This window comes from Panicum virgatum, chromosome 9K, assembly GCF_016808335.1.
Source record: "Panicum virgatum strain AP13 chromosome 9K, P.virgatum_v5, whole genome shotgun sequence".
In the NCBI taxonomy this organism is placed as follows: domain Eukaryota; kingdom Viridiplantae; phylum Streptophyta; class Magnoliopsida; order Poales; family Poaceae; genus Panicum; species Panicum virgatum.
This window is the reverse complement of record NC_053144.1, coordinates 12,248,772-12,269,636: the sequence shown is the minus strand read 5'-3', so window position 1 is coordinate 12,269,636 and position 20,865 is coordinate 12,248,772. Positions and strand designations below refer to the sequence as shown.

The 20,865-nt window shown below is 49.6% G+C and overlaps 3 protein-coding genes across 4 annotated transcripts; all 3 read right to left on the bottom strand.

The window, feature by feature from the left end:
- Positions 1–7: 7 nt before the first annotated feature.
- On the bottom strand, positions 8–1,136 carry LOC120648358. 2 transcript variants are annotated; one of them, XM_039925123.1, is made up of 3 exons: positions 696–1,136; positions 395–594; positions 8–127 (listed from the first exon to the last, which is right to left on the bottom strand). In XM_039925123.1, the coding sequence occupies exons 1-3, from the start codon at positions 1,119–1,121 to the stop codon at positions 112–114; spliced, it is 642 nt and encodes a 213-aa protein (XP_039781057.1). In that variant the 5' UTR covers positions 1,122–1,136; the 3' UTR covers positions 8–111. The 2 variants fall into 2 exon arrangements, with proteins under 2 accessions (XP_039781057.1, XP_039781058.1); XM_039925124.1 differs by having other exon boundaries at positions 395–607; positions 696–1,087.
- A 3,741-nt stretch (positions 1,137–4,877) lies between these two features.
- LOC120648357 (basic leucine zipper 1-like) lies at positions 4,878–5,859 on the bottom strand. The gene has a single exon (XM_039925122.1). The coding sequence runs from the start codon at positions 5,719–5,721 to the stop codon at positions 5,191–5,193; it is 531 nt and encodes a 176-aa protein (XP_039781056.1). The 5' UTR covers positions 5,722–5,859; the 3' UTR covers positions 4,878–5,190.
- Positions 5,860–12,197: 6,338 nt separating this feature from the next.
- Positions 12,198–12,925, bottom strand: LOC120648356. The gene has a single exon (XM_039925121.1). The coding sequence runs from the start codon at positions 12,855–12,857 to the stop codon at positions 12,444–12,446; it is 414 nt and encodes a 137-aa protein (XP_039781055.1). The 5' UTR covers positions 12,858–12,925; the 3' UTR covers positions 12,198–12,443.
- Positions 12,926–20,865: the final 7,940 nt, after the last annotated feature.

Genomic DNA, 20,865 nt, shown 5'->3' with positions numbered 1-20,865 from the left:
TGCCAGTGCCGGAGGCCTGCTTTCCGGATGACAACCTGAGCAAGACCTTGGCCCTCAGAATGTTGTGCTTGCTGCATTGCTCAAACAATCCATCCAGGCGTGTACTCCATCTCAATTGTGGAAGCACCTATGTATATTCATGGTAAGAGAGAGAGAGGGAACAGAATGCATCATAAAAAACAACATTTTTATGCTACACAGCAAAAAAAACAACCACTCTAGAAAAAAGAGTAATCAAGCATGTTTTTTTTCCTGCAAATGAAAAACAATTTCTATGCTATACAGCAGCCAACATTAGAACGACACAAACAGGTGCTGGAATGAGGAACTAATAGATTCACACATGCTTAATAGAAGTACATCATATCCAAAGACTAATTGGATAGTTAATTACCTTACTGCGATGAATTTGGCAAATGACTGATGCTCGGATGTTGCTTCCTTGGCTCCATCGTCATCAAGTGAAACTGCATGAAGGATGAGAGTAATTGCATCAAGGGAGCTCAATCCAGACCCCTTCCGGCAACGTCGTTGTTCCTGTTGACATGTCCATTTGTGTGTTGGGGACGGAACACAAAAGATCTGAACTTGGACCTTGAATTGAACCCTGATTAGAGGAAGAATGAGCGGATCCATTCACTGGTAGCAAGGAGAGGCTGCTGATCGGGGATGGGAAGTATGCAGAAGGGACATACCAGTTGTAGTTGCGCAGCTCGTTGGGGGAGGAGCGCGACGGCCTTCCACAGTGGCTTTGGGGGCGTCGGAGCCGCGACGCCACCAAGGATGCTATCAACGGTGGAGCGCTGGAGGAAGACCTCGGCGGGGATGTTGGAACTCGGAAGTGGTTCGAGAAGAAACAAAGCGAGCAGATCCAGATCTTGGGGGCAAAGTCGTTGCGTGTGAAGGATTTGATGCGGGCTGAGAAGGACGGCTTGCAGTAGAGCGGCGGCTGGGATGCTGCGGAGGAGTCGGGGCGCAGGGCAGGCGGCGGCGCCGATCCGCGGAGATGGGCTTCGGAGGGAGGAGTAGCGAAGCCGGGGCCGGACGCGCGCGCTCGCCTGGCCAGACCCATCGCGGGCGGGGAGCGGCGAAGCTGGGCGGCCTCGCGCTCCGCCAGACATACCGGCTGTGGGCAAGGAGTAGCGGCTAGTGAGGGGCAGCGGCACCACGGCACGAGGATAGACGGTGGATCGGCGAGGACAGCACCAGAGCGGCGGCGGAGATCGACTGGGAAGGCAGCGGCGGAGGAGATCGGCCTACTGATGGACCTACGCGTTGTTGGAAGCGGAGGTACGCATCGGCAGTAGGAAGTTTCGTGGAAGCAGCGGTAAACAGTAAAGGGTGATTTCACCACACAAGGTGTGAAAAGAAGACCATGCGTCGAGCTCCAGGCAGGTAAGCAGTCAAGAAGGATGCGGCGGCAGGAAAGTCAGACGGTCAAGAAGTTTCGCGGAGGTTGCATCGTGTGAAAGAGGAGACCAGAGATCAAACAGGCATGCACGAACGAGGAATCCACGCCGTAGAAACAAGATGGAACATAGTAAATTTATTTTGCTATCGTGGACAGTCTAGCTGTCCGCCGTGGGAATCAACTTTCATCTATAGAAATGCCCCTCCATTGAAATCAAGAAATGGTGCTTGCTTGGTTGCTGGTACTCCTTCCGTTCTAAATTATAGGTCGTTTGAGTTTTTTTGACATCAAGTTTGACCATTCGTCTTATTTAAAAAATTTGTACAAACATAGTCAAATTTAAGTCACTCTTGAAGAACTTGTATTGATAAAGCAATCTACAACAAAAAGTGATGTTTTGCATAAATTTTTGAATAAAACAAGTGGTCAAATTTGAGGTTGAAAAAGTCAAACGACATATAATTTAGAACGAAGGGAGTAACAGCTAGGCAGCTACTCCGTAGAGCTCAGGCAGGTTTGCCCTTGTCTGTCACAGCGACCGGAATCGGCCCATGCTATCATTTTTTCATTTTCAATACTATTAGTGAAAATGAAAATTAAAAAAATACTCCCTTCATTTCAAATTTTAGGTTGTTTGACTTTTTTAACCTCAAATTTGATCACTCGTATTATTCAAAAAATTATACAAACATATTCAAATTTAAGCCATTTTTAAAGAACTTGTATTGATAAAGCATGCAACAACAAAAAAAGTGATATTTTACACAAATTTTTGAATAAGATCAAACTTATGATTAAAAAATTCAAACGACCTATAATTTGTAATGGAGGGAGTACAACGCTGCCGATATTCGAAATAGTGTGTGTGGGGGGGATCCAATTCATCCATTTCAAGAAAATAGGCCGTGCATATTTTTTTTTAAAAAAACAGAGAACTGAATATTTATTCTGTAAAATAGGGAAAATCACGAAATAAAAAGCAAAAAAACTTTTTTGGTGACTAAATGTATGAAAATATGTATTTTCACCGAATGAAATGGGAACTGGTGGATATTTTTGTTCTTTACTTTTCTGCGGACATGGTCGTCCAGTGGCTACAAGCCATCATCAGCTAGCAACAATCGTGCTTTTCAAAGCAATGGTGGCACGCACAAAAAAAGGGAGGGAAAGACCAATGGTAAACGTGGAGGGCAAATTCGATCGTTTGGACACGGTCCGTATGCTAGGAACTTTAGTCTTGATGTAGGGTGCGCGTATGGTGACTGTTAGTCTTGATGTAGAGCGTGCGTATGGTGACTGATGGAGAATAAAGCATCGTTGCTAAATTAGAGTTTTCTTTTTACCTTCTAAAGCAACTAACTTTTTTTAGAGAGTTCAGTTTCTGCCGCAACCATATGAATTTTTAGAGGGCTCAGAGTTCAGAACCAACTTTTTTTTTGTACATCACAAGTTGAGAAGCAAGGCAACCAATGACGCTCAAAAGGAGGGGGGGACGGCAAATGGGCTGTTTTTTTAGTACACTATAATGCAGACGCTCACAACACGCACGCACACTCACCTCTATGAATACACGCACGTAAACTCTATTCCTATGAGCACCTCCGAAGGACTGGATCGGCAGATCTAGAGATTCCCGAAGTCACCATTGGCGCCTCGTTGTTGACGGGAACGTCGCTTACCACTTAATGCCTAACGATAGAAAATTTTGGAATAAATTCAGAAAAATGCGAGCACCAGTGCAAAGTCGAAGACTTGAACCCGAGTGGGTAGGTTCCACCACAAGAGACCTAACCAACCGATCTATGATCCGTTCGCAAATGGGCTGGTGATGGCGATTCTCCGCTCTCCGGCCGCCGCCGACTTGTCAGTAGGGCCAATTTGACGAGTCAATCATCAACGATGGGGTGCAGCTTTGTGGGCTAGGCATGCCGCTTGATCGGTGGACCCAAATCAGTTTCAAAGGCGAAAATTGATTCGGGTCCATCACCGAATCCGAGCCCGCCGCCGGCCCCGCTTTTAATTTCGGCGTGGCGACGGGACGGACGGCGACGGGCCCCTCACGGAATGAACGGCTAATCCCGCGCGAAAACGATCTTAACGCCCAAAGGAAGAGCGGCTTTGGTGACGATGGGCGCATTACGGCTCCTATCTGCCCAAATTAACCAGCCCACACCGAACAGCGACGTGCGTGCATGGGCTCATGATGACCTAGTGCGAATATTCTGAAATTTAACGGTGTTGTATATTCAATGGTAGACGATGTTTTCATCGACAGCGAGACGTCTATGGTGACTTTGTCAATTTTAAAGATTTGTCGACTCAGTCTTCGAAGATGCTCATAAAGTAGAGTTTGTATACGTGTGTTCATAGAGATGTGAGTGTGCTTGCCTTGTGAGTGTCTGAGTTGCACTGTATAATCTCAAATAAAAAGTTAGTGACCGTCAATTCTCTTGGAATGGTAATCAAATCGTCGAAACATATACTCCTCTATTTTTAACATATCATATTAGATTTATATCATGTTAGATTTGTCCTAAATCAAACTAACTTTGACCAAATTTGTAGAAATAACAATATCTACGGCAGGGTTCACCAAACCGGTGGGAACCGGTCCGGTTTGACCGGTTACCGATCAAACCGGTACGGCCCGGTTCCGGTTTGGACCGGTACCAAACCGGCCCAAATTCAAAATTCAAATTTAAATTCAAAAAATGAAAAATTCTCAAAAAATTCCTAAAAATACTTCAAGGTGCGACGAATCTAATGGTATCAAATTTTCTCAAAAATTCATTTATTTAGTATAGTTTGCGGGGATTTGAAGTTAAACAAAAAAAAGCGTGCATACAAAAGTATACAATGTAAAAGTAGTACAAAAAAAGAATTGGAGGGTTCATTTAGACTAAAACATGTTATACAAACATTTATTTAGTATACTTTGCGGGCATTTGAATTTAAACCAAAAAAGGAAAAAAAATTGAATTTGGTCGGTTACCAATCAAACCGACCGGTAAACCGGTCAAACCGACCGGTATACCGGTACGAACCGTTTACACAGAGGATTTTAAATTCAAATTTGACTTCGACCGGTTTGGACCGGTTTCCGGCCAAACCGGTCCGGTATACCGGTACCGGACCCCGCCGGTTTGGCCGGACCGGTCGGTAACTTAAACACTGATCTACGGTACCAAATTTGTTACATTGGATCCATCGTGAAATATATTTTGATAGTGCATATATGTTGGGTAATATGATATTTTTGAAGACCGAGCCGGCAAATACTCGAGATTAATGAAGTCACCGCAGGCGTCTCGCGGTCGACGGGAACATCGCCTATCACAAGGAGTCGAACCCAGGATCTGAGGTACTACTACCCAGGCTCTTATAACCACTATAACCACTGGGCTATAACCACTTTCGCATTGGGTAAATAAGTTTGATTTAGGATAAACCCAATTTACAGGGAAAAGTAAACCTTTTTTTTATCTTACTGACAACGAAATTACGTAGCACACATTGACCCCGGCTGTTTTTACCAAACACGCTATTAGAGTTCCCCAACAATCTTTCAATTCATCTTTTCGCCAAAGATTTATCATTTATGATAGCAATGCTATGTAACTAGTGTACATGACTAGAGGGTGGTCTACGTCCACTGCATTTCGTTCAGCGTTCTCCAGTCGAACAAGGTTGGCCTTAGCTTGCTCGGCAGCTCGTGCACGCTCTCGCAGCATGTTACATGAGCGCAGCGCGGCCGCGCGCATTGGTTCCTCGATCGCGCGCTACGCGATCAGCGAGGCGATCGTCTGCTCGATGTCCGCGAACCCGAGGCTGCAGGCGCCGCCGCCTCCGGCGGCGGCCGCCGCGTTGTACAGCCAGCCGAGCGCGAGCGCGCGGCGGGCGGCCGAGAGCCGGAGCGACAGCGCGGCGGCCTCGGCGCGCAGCCCGGCGTTGGCGAGCCGGGCAAGGGCCAGGCGGCCGCGCGCGGCCTGCGCGCGCGCCGCGAGCTCGCGCCTCCTGCGCTCCAGGGCCGCCGCGCTGGCCCGGAGCTCGTCGAGGCGGCGCTGCTTCCGCGCGCGGGACCGCCGCGCGGACTCCCGGTTCGAGATCCTGCGCCGGACCCGCCGCTCGTCGGCGCACCCCGCCGCCGCGGCGTCACCGGCGGCCTCCACCTCGGGCGAGGACGCCGCCGCCGGGGTTTCGGTCGGGAATAATAATGGGCTCGCTGTGGGCTCGGGTCCGAACCCGAGCTGCGGCGGGGACATCGCCCAGAAGCCATCCGTGTCGATGCAGTAATGATCTGAGAAGGCCATGAGGGGAGGGATTATGCTAATCAGAGGAGGAAGAGAGGAGAGCGAGGGAAAAGGGAGGGAAGAAGTGAACGGCTGCGGTATTTATAGCGGGATTAAGAAGGGGTGTTTCTGGTATTTTGTTTGTACGTTGCATTGAGATGATGTAGACATAGTAGGTTTAATATTATATATAGTGGTTGCTGATGATGTGTGCTTTTATAGATTCGCAAGAAATTATTGTACCAGGGATATTGAAAGCACCCGTGATGCGATGCAATATGATGGAATTGTGAACAATTACGTAGATTTTTGCATGGTAAAAAACCTAGTAAAAAGTAGCATTAGCAAGGTGCAACTGTACATACGGTGTGCAATTGATGTTGTTCAAAACCTTTAAGTTTAGGTCTCAGGGATTAACTAATTTGAAGGGGGATTCCCAAACGTTTCACCTAACAATAGTATAAGAAATAAAATATGGTTTTCATCATCAAAATGGAAATGATATAATGAAAAACCTTATTGATTTAACGTCTGTGATAAGATGAAAAGGATGGCAGATGTTGCAACAACCAATAGCTCATTTACGCTGTAGTAAGATTAGGAAATCTCGGTAAGGTGTGGTGGCGAGGGAGATGCTTATTCGCTGGGTGATTCCGATGGAAGATGACCCAAACCTCGGATATTTTGGCGGCGTTCGGATGAGCTTAAATTAACTGGACTGGCTGGGCTGATTCCCAGATGATACTGTTCCAGCCACAGTAGCCACTGGGAACCACTGTAGTAGCTGGAAACATGTACTGGCTAAGGACGACGATCCAAACCTCGCAGCAGCTTCCACCAGGATCGCGCCCACGAAGCTGCCGAACGGGGCTGCGGCTGGTGCTGATCAGCCCAGCCAACTCAGCCAATTTAGCTCATCCGAACAGGCCCTTTAAGCTTAATCACGAAGTAAGGAGGGTCAGATATTTTATCACCCTGTTCTTGTGTTATCTTGAGCTATGTGACTAAAGTAGATTCGGTCAGTGTGTAGTCCATCAACTAACTCTAGGTCTCACTATACTTGTATCACTTGCATTTTTCCAAACATACAATATAGTAACATGCAACTAAAGTTTTGAATTGTTGACTTATTACAATCCCAATATCACTTTTTTCTAAATGGAGGTTGTACTTATATGTGTTGCAACAACACCTTAAAAGGGTATAAGTATACCACGGTGGAGCACTTGAAGCAGTGCTAGAAGCTTGACAAGAACCATGACTATGACCACAGAAGGGATAATATGAAAACTCGTATGAATTGCAAGTGTTAGGCCAAAAGCAATAAAAATGTGTATGTCGTAGGTATTAAAAGAAACCCTTGCCTGCTTATATCTTATCAAATTACGGAAATAAGATGAAATAGCTTTGACAACTAAAGTAGCTAGTCCTTAAACAATTTGATAGAAACACAAACAATGTATATACATAATATAAATGACACTTCTAAACTTTCATCAAATTTTGAACAATTAGAAAGCATCGAGAATCCTAGCATTCTATCTTTATCATGTATGTTTGCATCCTGAACAACAACTTCCATTCTCTCACTTCTCACACAAATCCAGTGGACATATATGAACCCTTGACCCAATTATAGACCTAACATGGGCTACCCGACCCGCCAAAAACTCCAAATCAACCATTATTATCCAAGACCCAAAACGCATCCATCAAGGTTTAGGCCTACGTTTCAGGCTCGATGTTGGGCTCGGGTTGGGGCTCAAAACTGGCTCAGGTTGGGGCTCAAAACTGAAACATTGGGTTTCAAGAAAGGGTATCAATCATCATGTCGTCGTGTTGACACAAGAGCGCAAAAGTCAAGAAAATGCATACAATCAAGTGTAACATCTTGCCTCCCCGAGGCCGGGCCCACATAGACAGCTTAACTAGGACATAGACTACCGTCACAGACTAACACACAAGTCTTTTCTGCACACTTTGTCCTCACCCGTGCGCACCCGAAAAGAATTTCCCGTTCGGTCACTCATCTCGAAATTGCTCAAGGTCAAGCACGCTTAACCTCATAGTTCTTTCAAGATTGGCTTTCGAAAAAAGTTGCAATTTGTTGGTATGAACATTCTATTAATTCTATTAAGCCTTGGGCTGGAATTTTACATCAAGTCTTTTTAACTCGCCAGACCATGACGAGTGTCTGGAAAATAGAACTGAATAAAGTGAACTAGGAAGTTAATTCGCGGTCCTAGTCCTCCAAAAGCAATATATACATAGGTTATACAAAGACGAACCTTTAGCCACACATAATAAAGAAACTTGAACAAAGGATAACAGATTATGCTGAACTACTGGACAGCATGATCCCTCAGATGGGAACTCAAGAAAATCTAACGCGCGTCTGCAGAAACCGGTACTGCTAGTGGTCTGAGTGTCACCAATCATTATTAGAGTTGCTTGGTTAGGGGGGAAAAGACAAAACTGATCTCAAATTTCTGATCACTCAGCAACTCAGGGAATATTATCCTCAGCAGGTGCACTAGCAATAGTACCCTGGTGACTGTATGCCTAATCTTACTCGCACCAAGAGCTGTTTGGATGGAAATGATTGATCTAGGAATTTTTAGGATTTAGATTTATATTTACTAAATTTTAGGGATTTCAATCCTAAAACCACGAGAGCAAACATGCCCTAAGACGTTGCAAATCTCCATCCATGCATTTGGCTAAGCCGTGTGCTCCCCATGCATGCATGGCCATTTTGTCGCAACAAGTTCACCTAGGGTGTGGGTGGCACTAGAGAGATGGAACACCGAAAGGAGAGAGGTGCAGGTGCATCAAACATGCCTCCCTCAATGCATCTCTTTACATTTTAATCAGTCTGCACGCATACACGCACTGTCCACAAACCCGCTGATCATACTCTCTTATCGGCGACCGCTCATCAGTTATGCCGCTTTAGCTGGCTTTACAACGGCGAGTAGCGACAGGCCATGAGTCTGTTTCACCAAAGCAAACAGTGTTTTGCTCGTAAAGCCACCCGGCTACCTTCAATGAACCCTAAGCCTTCTCGTGCATTCCAATGTCCAACTATATATTTTGAAATTAAACCAACTTATGCTTCTCCATCTGTTTGAACTTTGAAGTGCCAAAATAATGTTGGTTGTTGAGCAAAAAAAAGAAAAGAAAAGAAAAGAGAAGGAGGCGCGTGCTGCTTTTAGTTGCAATGGAGACAGCCATCTGAGTCTGTCTGTCACAAGAAAGGCTCCAAGCATGCAAAACGCACAGGTGTCATCACTCCAAGGTACATGCCGACATGCGTATACTCTGTCTCTGTAGAGTTGGTTGCAGGCACGAGCATGAGCAGTAGCAATCCATGGCTTTACGTCGCGTAGATTTAGCCTTTTGGCTAGGGGCCAAGCGGTTGTCGTGCAATGCAATGTACTAGTGTATTGTGGGCTTGTGGCCAAGCCAACAAATTAGAGACAGACAACATGGGGTGCATCAACATCTGGGGATAAAGCCGCTTGCTGGTGCTTTCGGGAATTCGATTATTGGATTTGGATACCCATCGAATTCAGCTTTATTTGAACAAGGTTGCAAGCATGGGAGCAGTTTTGGCCTGGTGTCCTGATGAGTTTTAATTCAGACAGGGGGAATGCACTGCTTGGGAGAGACTGGAACGGGTGTCCGGCCAACCAAGCGGCACAGATCTAGATGGTTTGGGGCTTTTGGTTAGTTCGAACCTGTGGGCTTTCCTTAGTGTCCTTTGCTTTGTTTTCATACATAAGCTTTCGTATCTTTGTTGTTCCTTTCGGTTATTAGATGATGGTGGGAAATTGTGCGATTCTATAAGACGATGGGGGGTAATCTTGTCTTTTTATATTTCACAGTGACTTATTTTTTTAATCCTAGCTCTCATTTCTTAATCTGTGGTTGAGAAATTTCCCTCTTAATTTTGATATCTTACGTGGATGAATTTGACGCATTTGCACCATTAATTTTTTTAAGTAAGTTCGCACCATTTACAATCAAGCCATTTCAGCTCATATGCCCATGCCCTCAGAAAAACTCTTCTGGGCCCTCGCGCTGTAGGTGCGGGCTAAAATAATAAGCGCTTATTCCGGCATTTTTTCTTTTTTATATTTAAAAAAATACAAAATTTTAAAAATATATGGCGGTTTCAAGAAATTTGAAAAATAGACTCCTGTCGCCCAGGGGAGCGACATGCCCCCTGTGGCCCCTGTCGCCCAGGCAACGGGCGACAGGGACCTTTCTGTAATTTTTTTTCTTCGAACAGGTCCCTGGCGGGGGACGTGGTGCAGGGGGGCCGGTCGCCCTGCCCTGTCGCCCGGTGGGCCCCCCTGTCGCCCGTTGGGGGGCGACCGGCCCCCCTGCACCACGTCCCCCGCCAGGGACCTGTTCGAAGAAAAAAATTATAGAAAGGTCTCTGTCGTCCGTTGCCTGGGCGACAGGGGGCCTGTCGGCCCCTCCTCCCCATGGGCGGCAGGGGTCCATTTTTGAAATTTCTTGAAGCCGCCATATATTTTTGAAATTTTGTATTTTTTAAATATAAAAAAGAAAAAACGGCTTATTCCGGGGCAGTGCAGTATTGGGCTATCAAAGTTGTTAGGCTCAAACTGCGGAATCTGGCATTGGGCCAGGGCTACAGATTCCGACCACCGGGGCCCAGATGGATAGGGCCCAGCTTGTTAGTGTCATAGTACTCGCTGTCATCAGTTATCCGTCAAACATGCTTCATGCATTCAGTATTTCAGTCCTGATGCTACAGAGGTCAAACGATCATTGCTTGTTGCTTCACTGAGATTCACGACAGTGATGACCATGTGAGCGGCATCGATTCGCTTCGCCCCAGGCCCAGCCAACACGGCGATGCCCGGAGCGGCCTCGAGGAGCACGGGCAGCTCCTGTCTCTCTGTCTCCGTCCCCGACGACGACGTCGCTGCAGAGGAGCAACGGGCAGGCATGTGCTTCATCATGCATTCATGCTTGAATCTCACCCGTGATTTATTTGGTTTACCCGTGTTAATTCGATGGCGTCATAAGGTGAGCATAGTCATCGACGTTAGTACAATTTAGATAATCTCTATAAGTCTAGATCATTTATGTAATTTAGTTAGAGTTCTAGATCTTTTGTGTATTGTCAGTCACAACTATTATTTCAATACAATTCATGCCATGCTAAAAAAGAAGAGAAAATGGCTGGAAAATTTTACCAATTTGGTAGAGGCATCATCTTCTCCGAAAAAGCAAGGCCATAATAATGCAGTGTACTTACTTTACAGTATGCCACACAGTCATTCATTTCTTGTCACCAAATGCAGGATTCTTCTAAGAATAATAATCTCCCTTCGTGCATAAGGTGTCTGCTAAGCCTAGAACCTCAGCTCAGACAAATGGATGGACACACTTTCGACCATTGTCCGATTTTGAGCCCAGAGTGTCTAAGACAGCGAAGCAACTTTTCTTCCAGCAGCATCCGGCATGTAGAAAAGGTTTGAATAGTACGCCAAATATTGCTTGTCCGGAAATTCTTAAGCCTATACAATTTTCCCTTGTAGCTAACATCGACTACAGAAAAGTAAGAGGTGATCTTAATTTGTCCATGCTGTCCCTGCAATTATTAAGTCCATTCAACCAGGGCCCTCAAAAAAAAAAGTCCATTCAACCAGGAGAACATGCAACCATCAATGGATATGCACTACTTTAGAAAAGCTCCTTACGAGCCGAGTTGATTAAGACCGTACTACATTATTTTATACAAAAGGCCACCCAATAACACTATTTCTGGCATTATCATCGAAGTTTTAATATAAAATTGTATATATAGGGCTAAAGTTGTGATTAATCTAGTATTGTTCTTGCTGGCAAAACTCAGCTCATTGGCTCCCCGTCAATCACAATGATTGAGTCTTTGACATGCTCTAATGTTCACAGCAATCAACTTTTCTCTCACACCAAATCAGTATTAGCCACCGGTCAGCTAGCAGTACTTTTCTCTCATAGCACATCAGCACCAGCCACCAGCCACAGCCAGCAGAACATGACTATAGAATATATGCATATATATAGTCTGACGCCCAACCCATAGCAAACTTTTGAATATATATACTGCACAACTTCCGGAAACTACACTTTTAATTTTAAACGTCAGTTTGTACCCATACCGATCGAATAAATAGAACAGTGTGTATGATCAACTAAGTTCCAGTTAAAACTGCAGCCACGCAGCGGAGAGTAGGAGAGGGGCGTCGCGCGCATCGTCCCAAGTTTCAGATTTTTCAGTCATGAACCAAAAGGATTTTGCAAAAATAAAAAACACCTATTTTTTTGAAAAAACAATCCGCAATGTCATGAGAATGAGATTGGGTGTTTTCGTTGGTAAAAAAACAAAAACTCAAAGAAGAAACTATAGTCCCTAGGTGTAACTGATGACTAGTCAGATCAGTTTACAGTTGAAGAACAGAAAAAGGAGCAACAGAGAACTTAATTAGTTTCCAACTTTACATAATTATATGCATTAATTTTGGATCAACTTGGATACAATCAAACATCCACATACTGATATACATACTCTTAATTTAAACGGAAACGTAAGAAATAGCATCACAAGGTCAAAAAAAAAATCCTAACTTGAAGTAGGATTCAGTAGCTTAACGCGCGACTCGGCAGTCGAAACTACGTAAGAACTTGAGCAAAAATAAACAACAGATAATAATTACCATACGCTAAAATTCCCCATAGCACCACATGCCGCCACCAGTCCTCTTGCCGCCCTTGTCGCTCCTCCTGCCTCCTCTCCTCCTCTCCGCGCCGGCGGCCCCGGCCATGGAGTAGTTACCGTAGTTGCCGTCGTCGAACATGAGCGGCGCCTCCGAGTCCCTCTGCTCGTCGTCGAGGAGGTCGTCGTCGTGCGTGCGCACGTTGACGCACGAGCACCGCTCCAGCGACGCGAAGAACACCGCGGCGATGCCGCCACCGACCCACCCGGCCACGCGGTCCAGCGGCCACCCGCAGCCGTGCCCTTGGGTGCCGCCGGAGGACGGCGGCGGGCGGCGCGTGCGCGGCGCGCCCGAGCAGGCGGCGAAGAAGGGGACGCCCCACCTCGGGGACGCAGTGGAGTCCGACGTGAGGGTTGGCATCCGCTGGCTAGCTAGCTAAGCTGCTTAAGGTGAGCGCTGCAATGGCGATGGGAATGGCATGAAATGGGTGGAATGGCCAACTGCTTAAGGAAAAGGAAGCGCGCCGAATGGTTAAAGCCACCGGTCTTTTCCTATTTTGCCCTTTGGCAATTTTTCAAAAACCCGTACATGGTACTCCTCCTTCTCAAAATGTTTGGCATTTTAGTTTATCTTAAATAAATTTCTTTGATTTTATCAAATTTATAGAAAAGTACATCTACACTAGTTAAATTTGAAATATTTCTTGATAATAGATTTATTTGATATTGTAGAAAAATAATGTATTTTCTCACAACCTTGTTTTTGGCGATAAGAGGAGTCAGTAGTGTAGCAGACCCGCCTAAATTAAACCGGCTTAAGTGCGCTAACTATCATCTTAATGAATAATCAAGTTACCACGCACTTAAAACAGTATAATCCGGCAGTCCGTCGGGTAAATCCCGATTAAACTACTGTACTCCAGGATCACATTTGCACTGAAGTCTCGCACGAAGACGAGCACATGTGATATAAGCATACAAAGATACTCAAATTAATTTATAACACAGGTTTACATAAAAGCTTTAAATACAAACCACAGAGTTCAAATACACAGCAGAAGTTTAAAACCGAGTTCGAAATACAATAAAGTACTACGAATGACGATAAAAGTGGGCCTCACATCTTGCCCACGATGTGCTGCCAACTAGCCCGAACTTCACGGAGAAGACGGGACCCACTCGACGGTCCAACCCGGAGGAAGCGGTTGTCCAATCCAGGACGCACAGACCTCCTCGAAGTCAGTGGGGACACAATCTGCTCAGGAGGGTCACAACAACAACCCTGAGTATACTAATACTCAGCAAGACTTACCCGATTATGGGTATATTTAGCGCATTAACAAGACATTCAAAGTATCGTTGCAATTCAGGTAATTAGCTTACCGGTTTCGACTACCTCCTACTCCCGGCACGAGGTCAGTACTGTTCAAGCCTCGATCAATGTGCCAACAACGGTACGGTCCTCAACCGACACAGACGGAGACTTACTTTCCATCCATTCCAAATCCTTACTTCAACTTGCCTCTGTCCGGTCTCCACTTTTCTTTCTTTCCGGGTTTATACTCGAGAACTTTAACCAGTAGCATAGCCCTATCTCTCGCGAGTGACCGGATATCACTCGACTGCTATCGCATTCCTACTTAGTAAAGCATTTCTAACGCCACCTACAAGCTAGTAGAAACTCACAGGTACCCATAGAAATATGCAAACTAGGGTTTCATACAATTCCTATAGACGTAAATGCACAATTACATAGATAAACATGGAATACTAAAAGTAAAGGTTATACTCCAGGGCTTGCCTTGCAGATCAGCGGGGTTAGCGACTTCTTCGGAAGTGGGTTCGACTGCGTCCTCCTGCTGCTCTCCTGCTTGCGGCTCCTGGATCGGCTCGGCAATCAGCTCGTAGGCGACTTCGGTTTCAGCGTCTACACGAATAAAATATGCCATGCATGAGACTCATAAAAAGATGCAATGCAATGCAACACACAATGAGAGGCACGGACCAAACTCTAAAAGCATTTAAGGAGCAACCTCACAACTATGGTTACGACAGAAATGGTTTAGAACTGATGTGTAGTCTTTGGTTCTAATGCCTTTTAGCCTGAAGTATTTCCTTCAAAAACAACAGCTACTAAACTTGCTTCGGAGGACTAACACAACCCTAGAGTAGCATGGATTAAGACATGAGCCTGTTTTGTTGAGATTACACAAGCATGAAAAATAATAATTAATTAACCACAATTATAAAAGAAAAGAGCATAGCTAAGGGCAATTTAAAAGCAAAAACCTAACTTGCATACATAACCTAGCAACAACAATTTACCAGCTTAACGTGATAGCGATAAACCATGTCATAAAATTTTTCCAACATTTATTGATGATAGAAAGCATTTATTATAACCCTAGCAAGTTAAACTAAACATGATTAGATTTGCAAAAAAAGTGCACAGAACCAGCACCTGAAATTTTTACAGTGGATTATACATGCAAAGATTAGGCCAATGCATAAATTTCATGATTTTTAGATAAACAGAACAACCGATACAAAATAAACTAGCTTAAGCACAAACCAAATTTTTAGCAGGGGCAAAAGTAACATTTCACATGCATGGCTATTTTTCCTCTGAAGATCTAAACTCTAGAAACCCAACAAAATTTAGTTTGCATTTTTCTACGTTTTTCTAAAAATTTTCAAAGTTTTCAGCCAAAAATAAAAAATTGAAAATGGAAAACAAAACCTAAAAGAGGGGGCTGACGACTGGGCCCCACCAGTCAGTGGGAGGGAGCCCAGCCCAGCTCCCCTATTTCGGCCGGCGCACGGCCTGGCGTGGCGGTGGCGGCGGCACGGCCGCCAGCCCGCGGCTCGCCGGCGGCGGGGCCTGGACCGCCCGTAGCCAGGGCATCCTGGTGCAGGGCGGAGCAGGGGCGGCTGCGGGGAGGCGTAGGGGGGGCTCGCGCAGCGTCCCGCGGTGGCGCTGGGGCTTGCGGCTATGACGGTAGGGCGCTCACAGCGGCGCGGCGCGTTCCCGGCGGCGGCAACGCGGGGATCGAGAAGGGAAAGGGCCGGGGAGCATGAGTAGGTCGCATGGATGCTCATCGTGCACTTGATTTGGACAGAGGAGGGATGGAGGTAGGGGATCGACAGAGGGGGCGGAGCTCCGCGGAAGAACGTCAATGGCGGCCGGCGGTCTGGAGCTCGATCCAGTCGGGTTTGGGCTCAATCGAGCTCGGGGATTGTCGGTGTCCCGACCCGGGGGTCCGGCTCCCAACTAGTAAATGCTGCGTGTTTCCTCGTCCCAGATGATGATGCAAGAGGCAACACAGTAACACACGGGTTTATCCTGGTTCCGGCCACGGGGCCGTACGTCCAGCAAAGGGGTGTGCGAGGGCACTGTATTATCTTGCACCCGGAGCGCTTGTAGTAGGGGATACAAGCGGGGCGAGAGAGGGAGGGCGGCTCCCAAGTCTCTGCTAGAAGAGGGGTTTGAGCGTGGCGAATAACGATGTCGGAAGCTAGGAGCAGGTGCATGTGCTCTGAGCGGTCGGTGTCTAGAGAGTCGACCGACCCTTTTAAGGGATGCCCGCCTCCTCCTTTTATAGACACAAGGAGGGGCGGGATACATGAGTAGGGGGACACGGAAGTCGTCGTCTTCCCCCGAATCGTGGGGGTGCAGTGGTCAAACACTATAGAATGTACACTACAGGGCATGGCGTTGGTCGTGGCGATCGTCCTGGCCATCGTCCTTGGTCTTGCGGAGATCACGCCAGCGTCCTGCCAACCCCTGTAGGCGGAGTGGTCGTCGCTGTAGGGCGTACAGCTCTCCAGATGTGGCGTTCCGTGGGCCCTGTGGGTCAGGATCTTGTGTACTCCAGCAGCAGCGGGGCACGCGGCGGTCCCGAACCCCCTGGACGGAGTGCTGGCGTGCATATTTAGGAGGTCTGGGAGACACGTGGAGGTCCCGGACCCCTCGAGGGGGGAGGTCCGGGCTCCTGGTTGCGAGTGATGGGCGTCCCTCTCCGAGGGGCTCGTGGCGAGACCGGACCTCCTCCCAAGCAGGAGGTGGGCCCAGGGTCATTCGTGTGATGATGTAGAGTCCGGATGGCCGGAGTTGGCAGAATAGTACGGGGAGCTGTGCCGGGCACGCTCCATCCTGCGTCGCAGGTCCCACAGTATCGCCACAGCGCTCGGGATGGCGGAGCAGCGACCGGAGTTGGCGGATGGGACTCTGGTCACAGCCATCGTGGGAAATGGCGGTCTGACACCGTCTGTACTGAGCACTGTGGAGAAGTGGTTGGCACTTAAAGCCTCCGTACGACGGGCGGGTGAGCTGCATGGCTGTTTGTCCCTTGCGCCGAGGGGTGGCCTCGAGCGAAGCGGAGATGTGCTACCTGCTCGAGGGGGTTCGCTGCCCTCGAGCGAGGCGGAGATGATTTGTCCGCTCGAGGGTAGATTTGCTATCCTCGAGTGAGGCGGAGATGCGGGGCGCAGTCGAGGGTCCCGATGGGAGCCCTCGTGCGAGGCGGAGATTGTCCCGCGGGCCCGAGAGGGGTGCGAATGGGCCGCATGCTGGGCTTCTTTGAGTCCTTTACTTTCTTGCAGATTGAAAGGAGGCCGTGGGCTTTCGTGGGCCCAGTTGCCTTAACACGTGTTTGTGTTTTAAAGCGATCTTAGTACCCCGATTAGGGTGTCCCTAATCGTGGTACCCGATAGTAGCCCCCGAGGCTTTGGTCGAGTCAAGGGATTCGGGCAAAGGGTGATTCGGCGATTTTCCCCTTGACGTGATCAGACAATGCCGCGCACCCGCCAGACGCGCCTGAGCGTCAACCCGGCAGATGTGACAGCACGCCGGTCGGGGTAGTGTGCCCGCGGGGGGAGTACTTTGAGGCGCGTGCCTTTTTTGTTTTGTTTGTTCCGGGGATAAGACGTGTCCGCGAGCTGAGGGGGGCCAGGGCGACGCTGGCGCCTGCTGTGGCAGCTGGCGCTTTCGTCGTGCTGTCCTGCGCTCAGGGCGTTGGCCCTAGCTTCCCTAGTTGCCTAGCGGCACGCCATTCGAGGGCGGTCGGCCTGAGCCGATGCTGCGCCGCTTAGCGTCCAGGGGCTCAGCTTCGCTTTATTTCGTTCGGTCTCATCTCGGCGTGGTAACCGAGGGCATCCTTTGCTCGTGAAGTGCTGCGCCGTCACGGGCGGTCCAAGCCCTTGCCTTTTGACAGGCTTGAAGCTTGGCGCTTGACGCATCTATAAATAGGAGTCGTAGGGTTCCCTTTCTTCTCCAACCTCCCTGCTCTTTCTTCTAGTATTGCCCAAGTCTTGTAATGTTTTACTTTGCCTCTTGTGTCCGGCCCCCAGATGGGGTGGCATGGCTTTTTTAGGCTTTGGTGCTAGAAGAGTGCTTGCGAGTGGCGGGGGAAGACCGGAGAGGGCGTGCGCACCATCCCTCAGCTTAAGTGGGATCAGCAGAAGAGCATTGGGCCCGTGGGGTCCTGCTCCTGCGATGTCCCCTAGCCTGAAGGGGGATGGAGACGCCTGACCGTGGTGCTGGCACCAGGTCGGGCGGCTGTTCTTCGCATCGTCCCTCCCGGCAACAAGGTTGCTCTCGGGGAGACGGTGCGGAGGGTGCTGTCCGCCAGCTCGCCCCCCCCCCCCCCCCCGCATAGTCTTCGGCGGAGGAGATGCCAGAAGAAAGCTTGCGAGGAAAGCATCCCGCTGGACCCGTGTGGCCTGGGGGTTGTTCCTCGCATCCCTAGCAGCCTGGCCGTCACACCAGTCAGGGGCTCGGTGCCTTTCTTCGCCGCTTGCTCCTCCCCAATATAGGGAAAATTGCCACGCAGGTGGCAATGTGTTTGTACTTTTCGACGGCTTCGTGCCGGTAACCCTTTGTAATCTTTATTTGCATTGAGCAATAAAGTCCCCCTTTCTTTTTTACGGGAAGTATGATCGAGGGTATAAGGACACACAGAGGGTTACAGTCCTCGAATATGTGTGAAGTCTCCTTCGCGGGGGCGTGTCAGCGCACCCGCGGGTGTAGCCCCCGAGGCCTTGGAGGAGAGTTTGTGCTCGTCCAAGGGCTATAAACATTGCCCCACTGGGTTGCCTCACTGGGATGGTCGTCCAGCGTCTTTTTCAGCCGGCAACAGCACTCTTTCAGCCGCCCTTGGCATTCTCCGTGCTGGTAAAGCGACCCGGCGTTCAGCTTAACCGTCAGGAGAGCGCACGTTAATAGTGGGGGATTTGGTCATACATGGGGAGCTTCGTAATTGACGATCGTCGACTTATTCGAGGGCGCGATTGAAACCGTGTTGTCCGAGGAGCCCCCGAGCCCAGGCCCGTGTGAAGGCGTTCAAGGGAACCCTCGACTTTGATTACGACCCTCGTCGCCCTTCCGCAGGGAGGACGGGTGAAGCGCATCATGCTACCCATGCCCGGGCCGCGAGCTATGGCTGCTTCGGTGAGCTGTTAGCAGGTTGTTCAAGCGGACGTCCGTGCCCCGTTCGATAAGGGTTGGCTCGTGGTCCATGGACACGTCTCATAAAGCGCTCGCGACGGTTCGCTAGGCGGGGCTCGGACCCGTTCGATAGGGTCCGAGGGCTCGATGCTCTCCCTCGATGGGATCCCCCTTCTAGGCACCCTCGACTGGCCTTGAACACTGCGTAGGATGTCTTGAACTCCGCGTTCGAGGGTGGCTTGTACAGCACATCCGTGCAGTCCCTGACTCTGGCGATCTGGGGCGCCTGTCGAACCCTCGAAGGGCCAGGCTTCGAACCCCTGATCAGTAAGGCCTCGGAATGCGATTCCTTCGAGGGTAAAGGGTCCCTCGAAGGAATATTCCGTCTTGATTCGAAAACGACGCAGAGTCGCGAGTCACGCGCGTGGGTCTTCCGCTAGTGGTGGGCGTCGTGGCCCGATTCGTGCGGTGCGGTGCGGGGTGCGCCCTTTCAGGCGGCAGCCTCGGGCAGACGAAGCGGCGTGGGCGGCGACTGACGGATGGGATAGCACAACAGTCGTGCCGTGCCCGTCGGTTACCGTGCCGCAGTTATTGTTGCGTGCGCGTGTGGGAGACTCCGTGGTCGTGGGGTCCAGCCGTCAGCGACAGTGAAATCTATCGCATTCAATGCGTTAGATTCGGGCTGTGGTGGCGGACTCGCCCATCGCGGTGAATAAAAACGAAGAGGAAAGGGTTGTTTGGGCTCACTTGGCCATTTTGCCTTCATCCCACTTCGCCTTCTCCGCCTCCCCTGCATCCTGAGCCTACAGCCAAGAGCGAAAGGAGGAAGAGGAAGGAAAGAGAGAAAGAGAGAGAGAGGGAGCACCTTGGCCATCCCAGAGCCTTCACTCCCGCACAACCTCCTCGACATGAAGAGATGTCTGACGTCCAGGAGCCTTTGCCGTGGGGGAAGTCCTCCACCACCGTGGCGGTTCTGGAGCAGTTGGTCGCCGACCGGCTACTGCCGCGGAACCCCGACTCGGGGCTACCGGCGTGGATTTCCCCGCGGCCAGAGGAGACCGAGCCGAAGCCCCCGCAAGGCTATGTTGTGAGCTTCGTGCGACTTCACGAGCGAGGCTTCGGCGTCCCCGTCTGCAGGTTTATGCGGGTGTTGTGCAATTATTATGGAGCGGAGCTGCACAACTTCAGCCCCAACTCCATCTCGCAGGCGGCGGTCTTCGTCGCCGTCTGCGAGGGGTACCTCGGCATCGAAGTGCATTGGGATCTCTGGATCCACCTGTTCTGCGGGGAACTCTTCATCGAGAGCGCGCGGGGCCAACCGAGGCGGTTCGCGCGCGCCGGTGGCCTGACGTTCCACGTGCGTCACTCCCGGAAGAACTTCTACATCCCGAGCAAGATGACGGCGAACAACGCCGGGTGGAGCCGAGGGTGGTTCTAACTTCGGAACTACAGCGGCGCTCTCCCGGCGTTCACCAACAGAGTTCTCCGGGAGCGACCGCCGTCGTGGGACTGGGGGGTGTCACCCCCGGCGCAACAAGCCAAGCTCGAGGTCCTCACCGACGCGCTGGCGCATCTGGCGAGGAAGGGGTTGACGGCAGCGGCCGTCATCGCAAACTTCCACCGGCAGAGGGTGATCCCTCTCGTGGAAAGGGCCCTGCCGATCTTCCAGCTCACTCCCGGGAGCCAGGCTGAGGGCTCGAGGACGTCGTTCAAGCTGCTTTACCGCACCGCCGCCGCCCGAAGGGCAAAGTATGCGGTGGCGGAGTTCCCCCACGATCTCGAGGATCTTTGGAGAATCAAGATGCGCCCCGATACGGGGTACATTTCTCTGGTAAGTTTGGATTTCGAATCCGCTGTGTCTTGTGTAGCCCCTTTTCCTGACTCCAACTCGAGCATGCTTTGCAGGGGTTGAAGTGCCGCCCCTCGAAGCCCCTGGTCCCGGAAGAACGCCAAGTCAACCGCCTCCACGCGGAGAAGTTGAAGA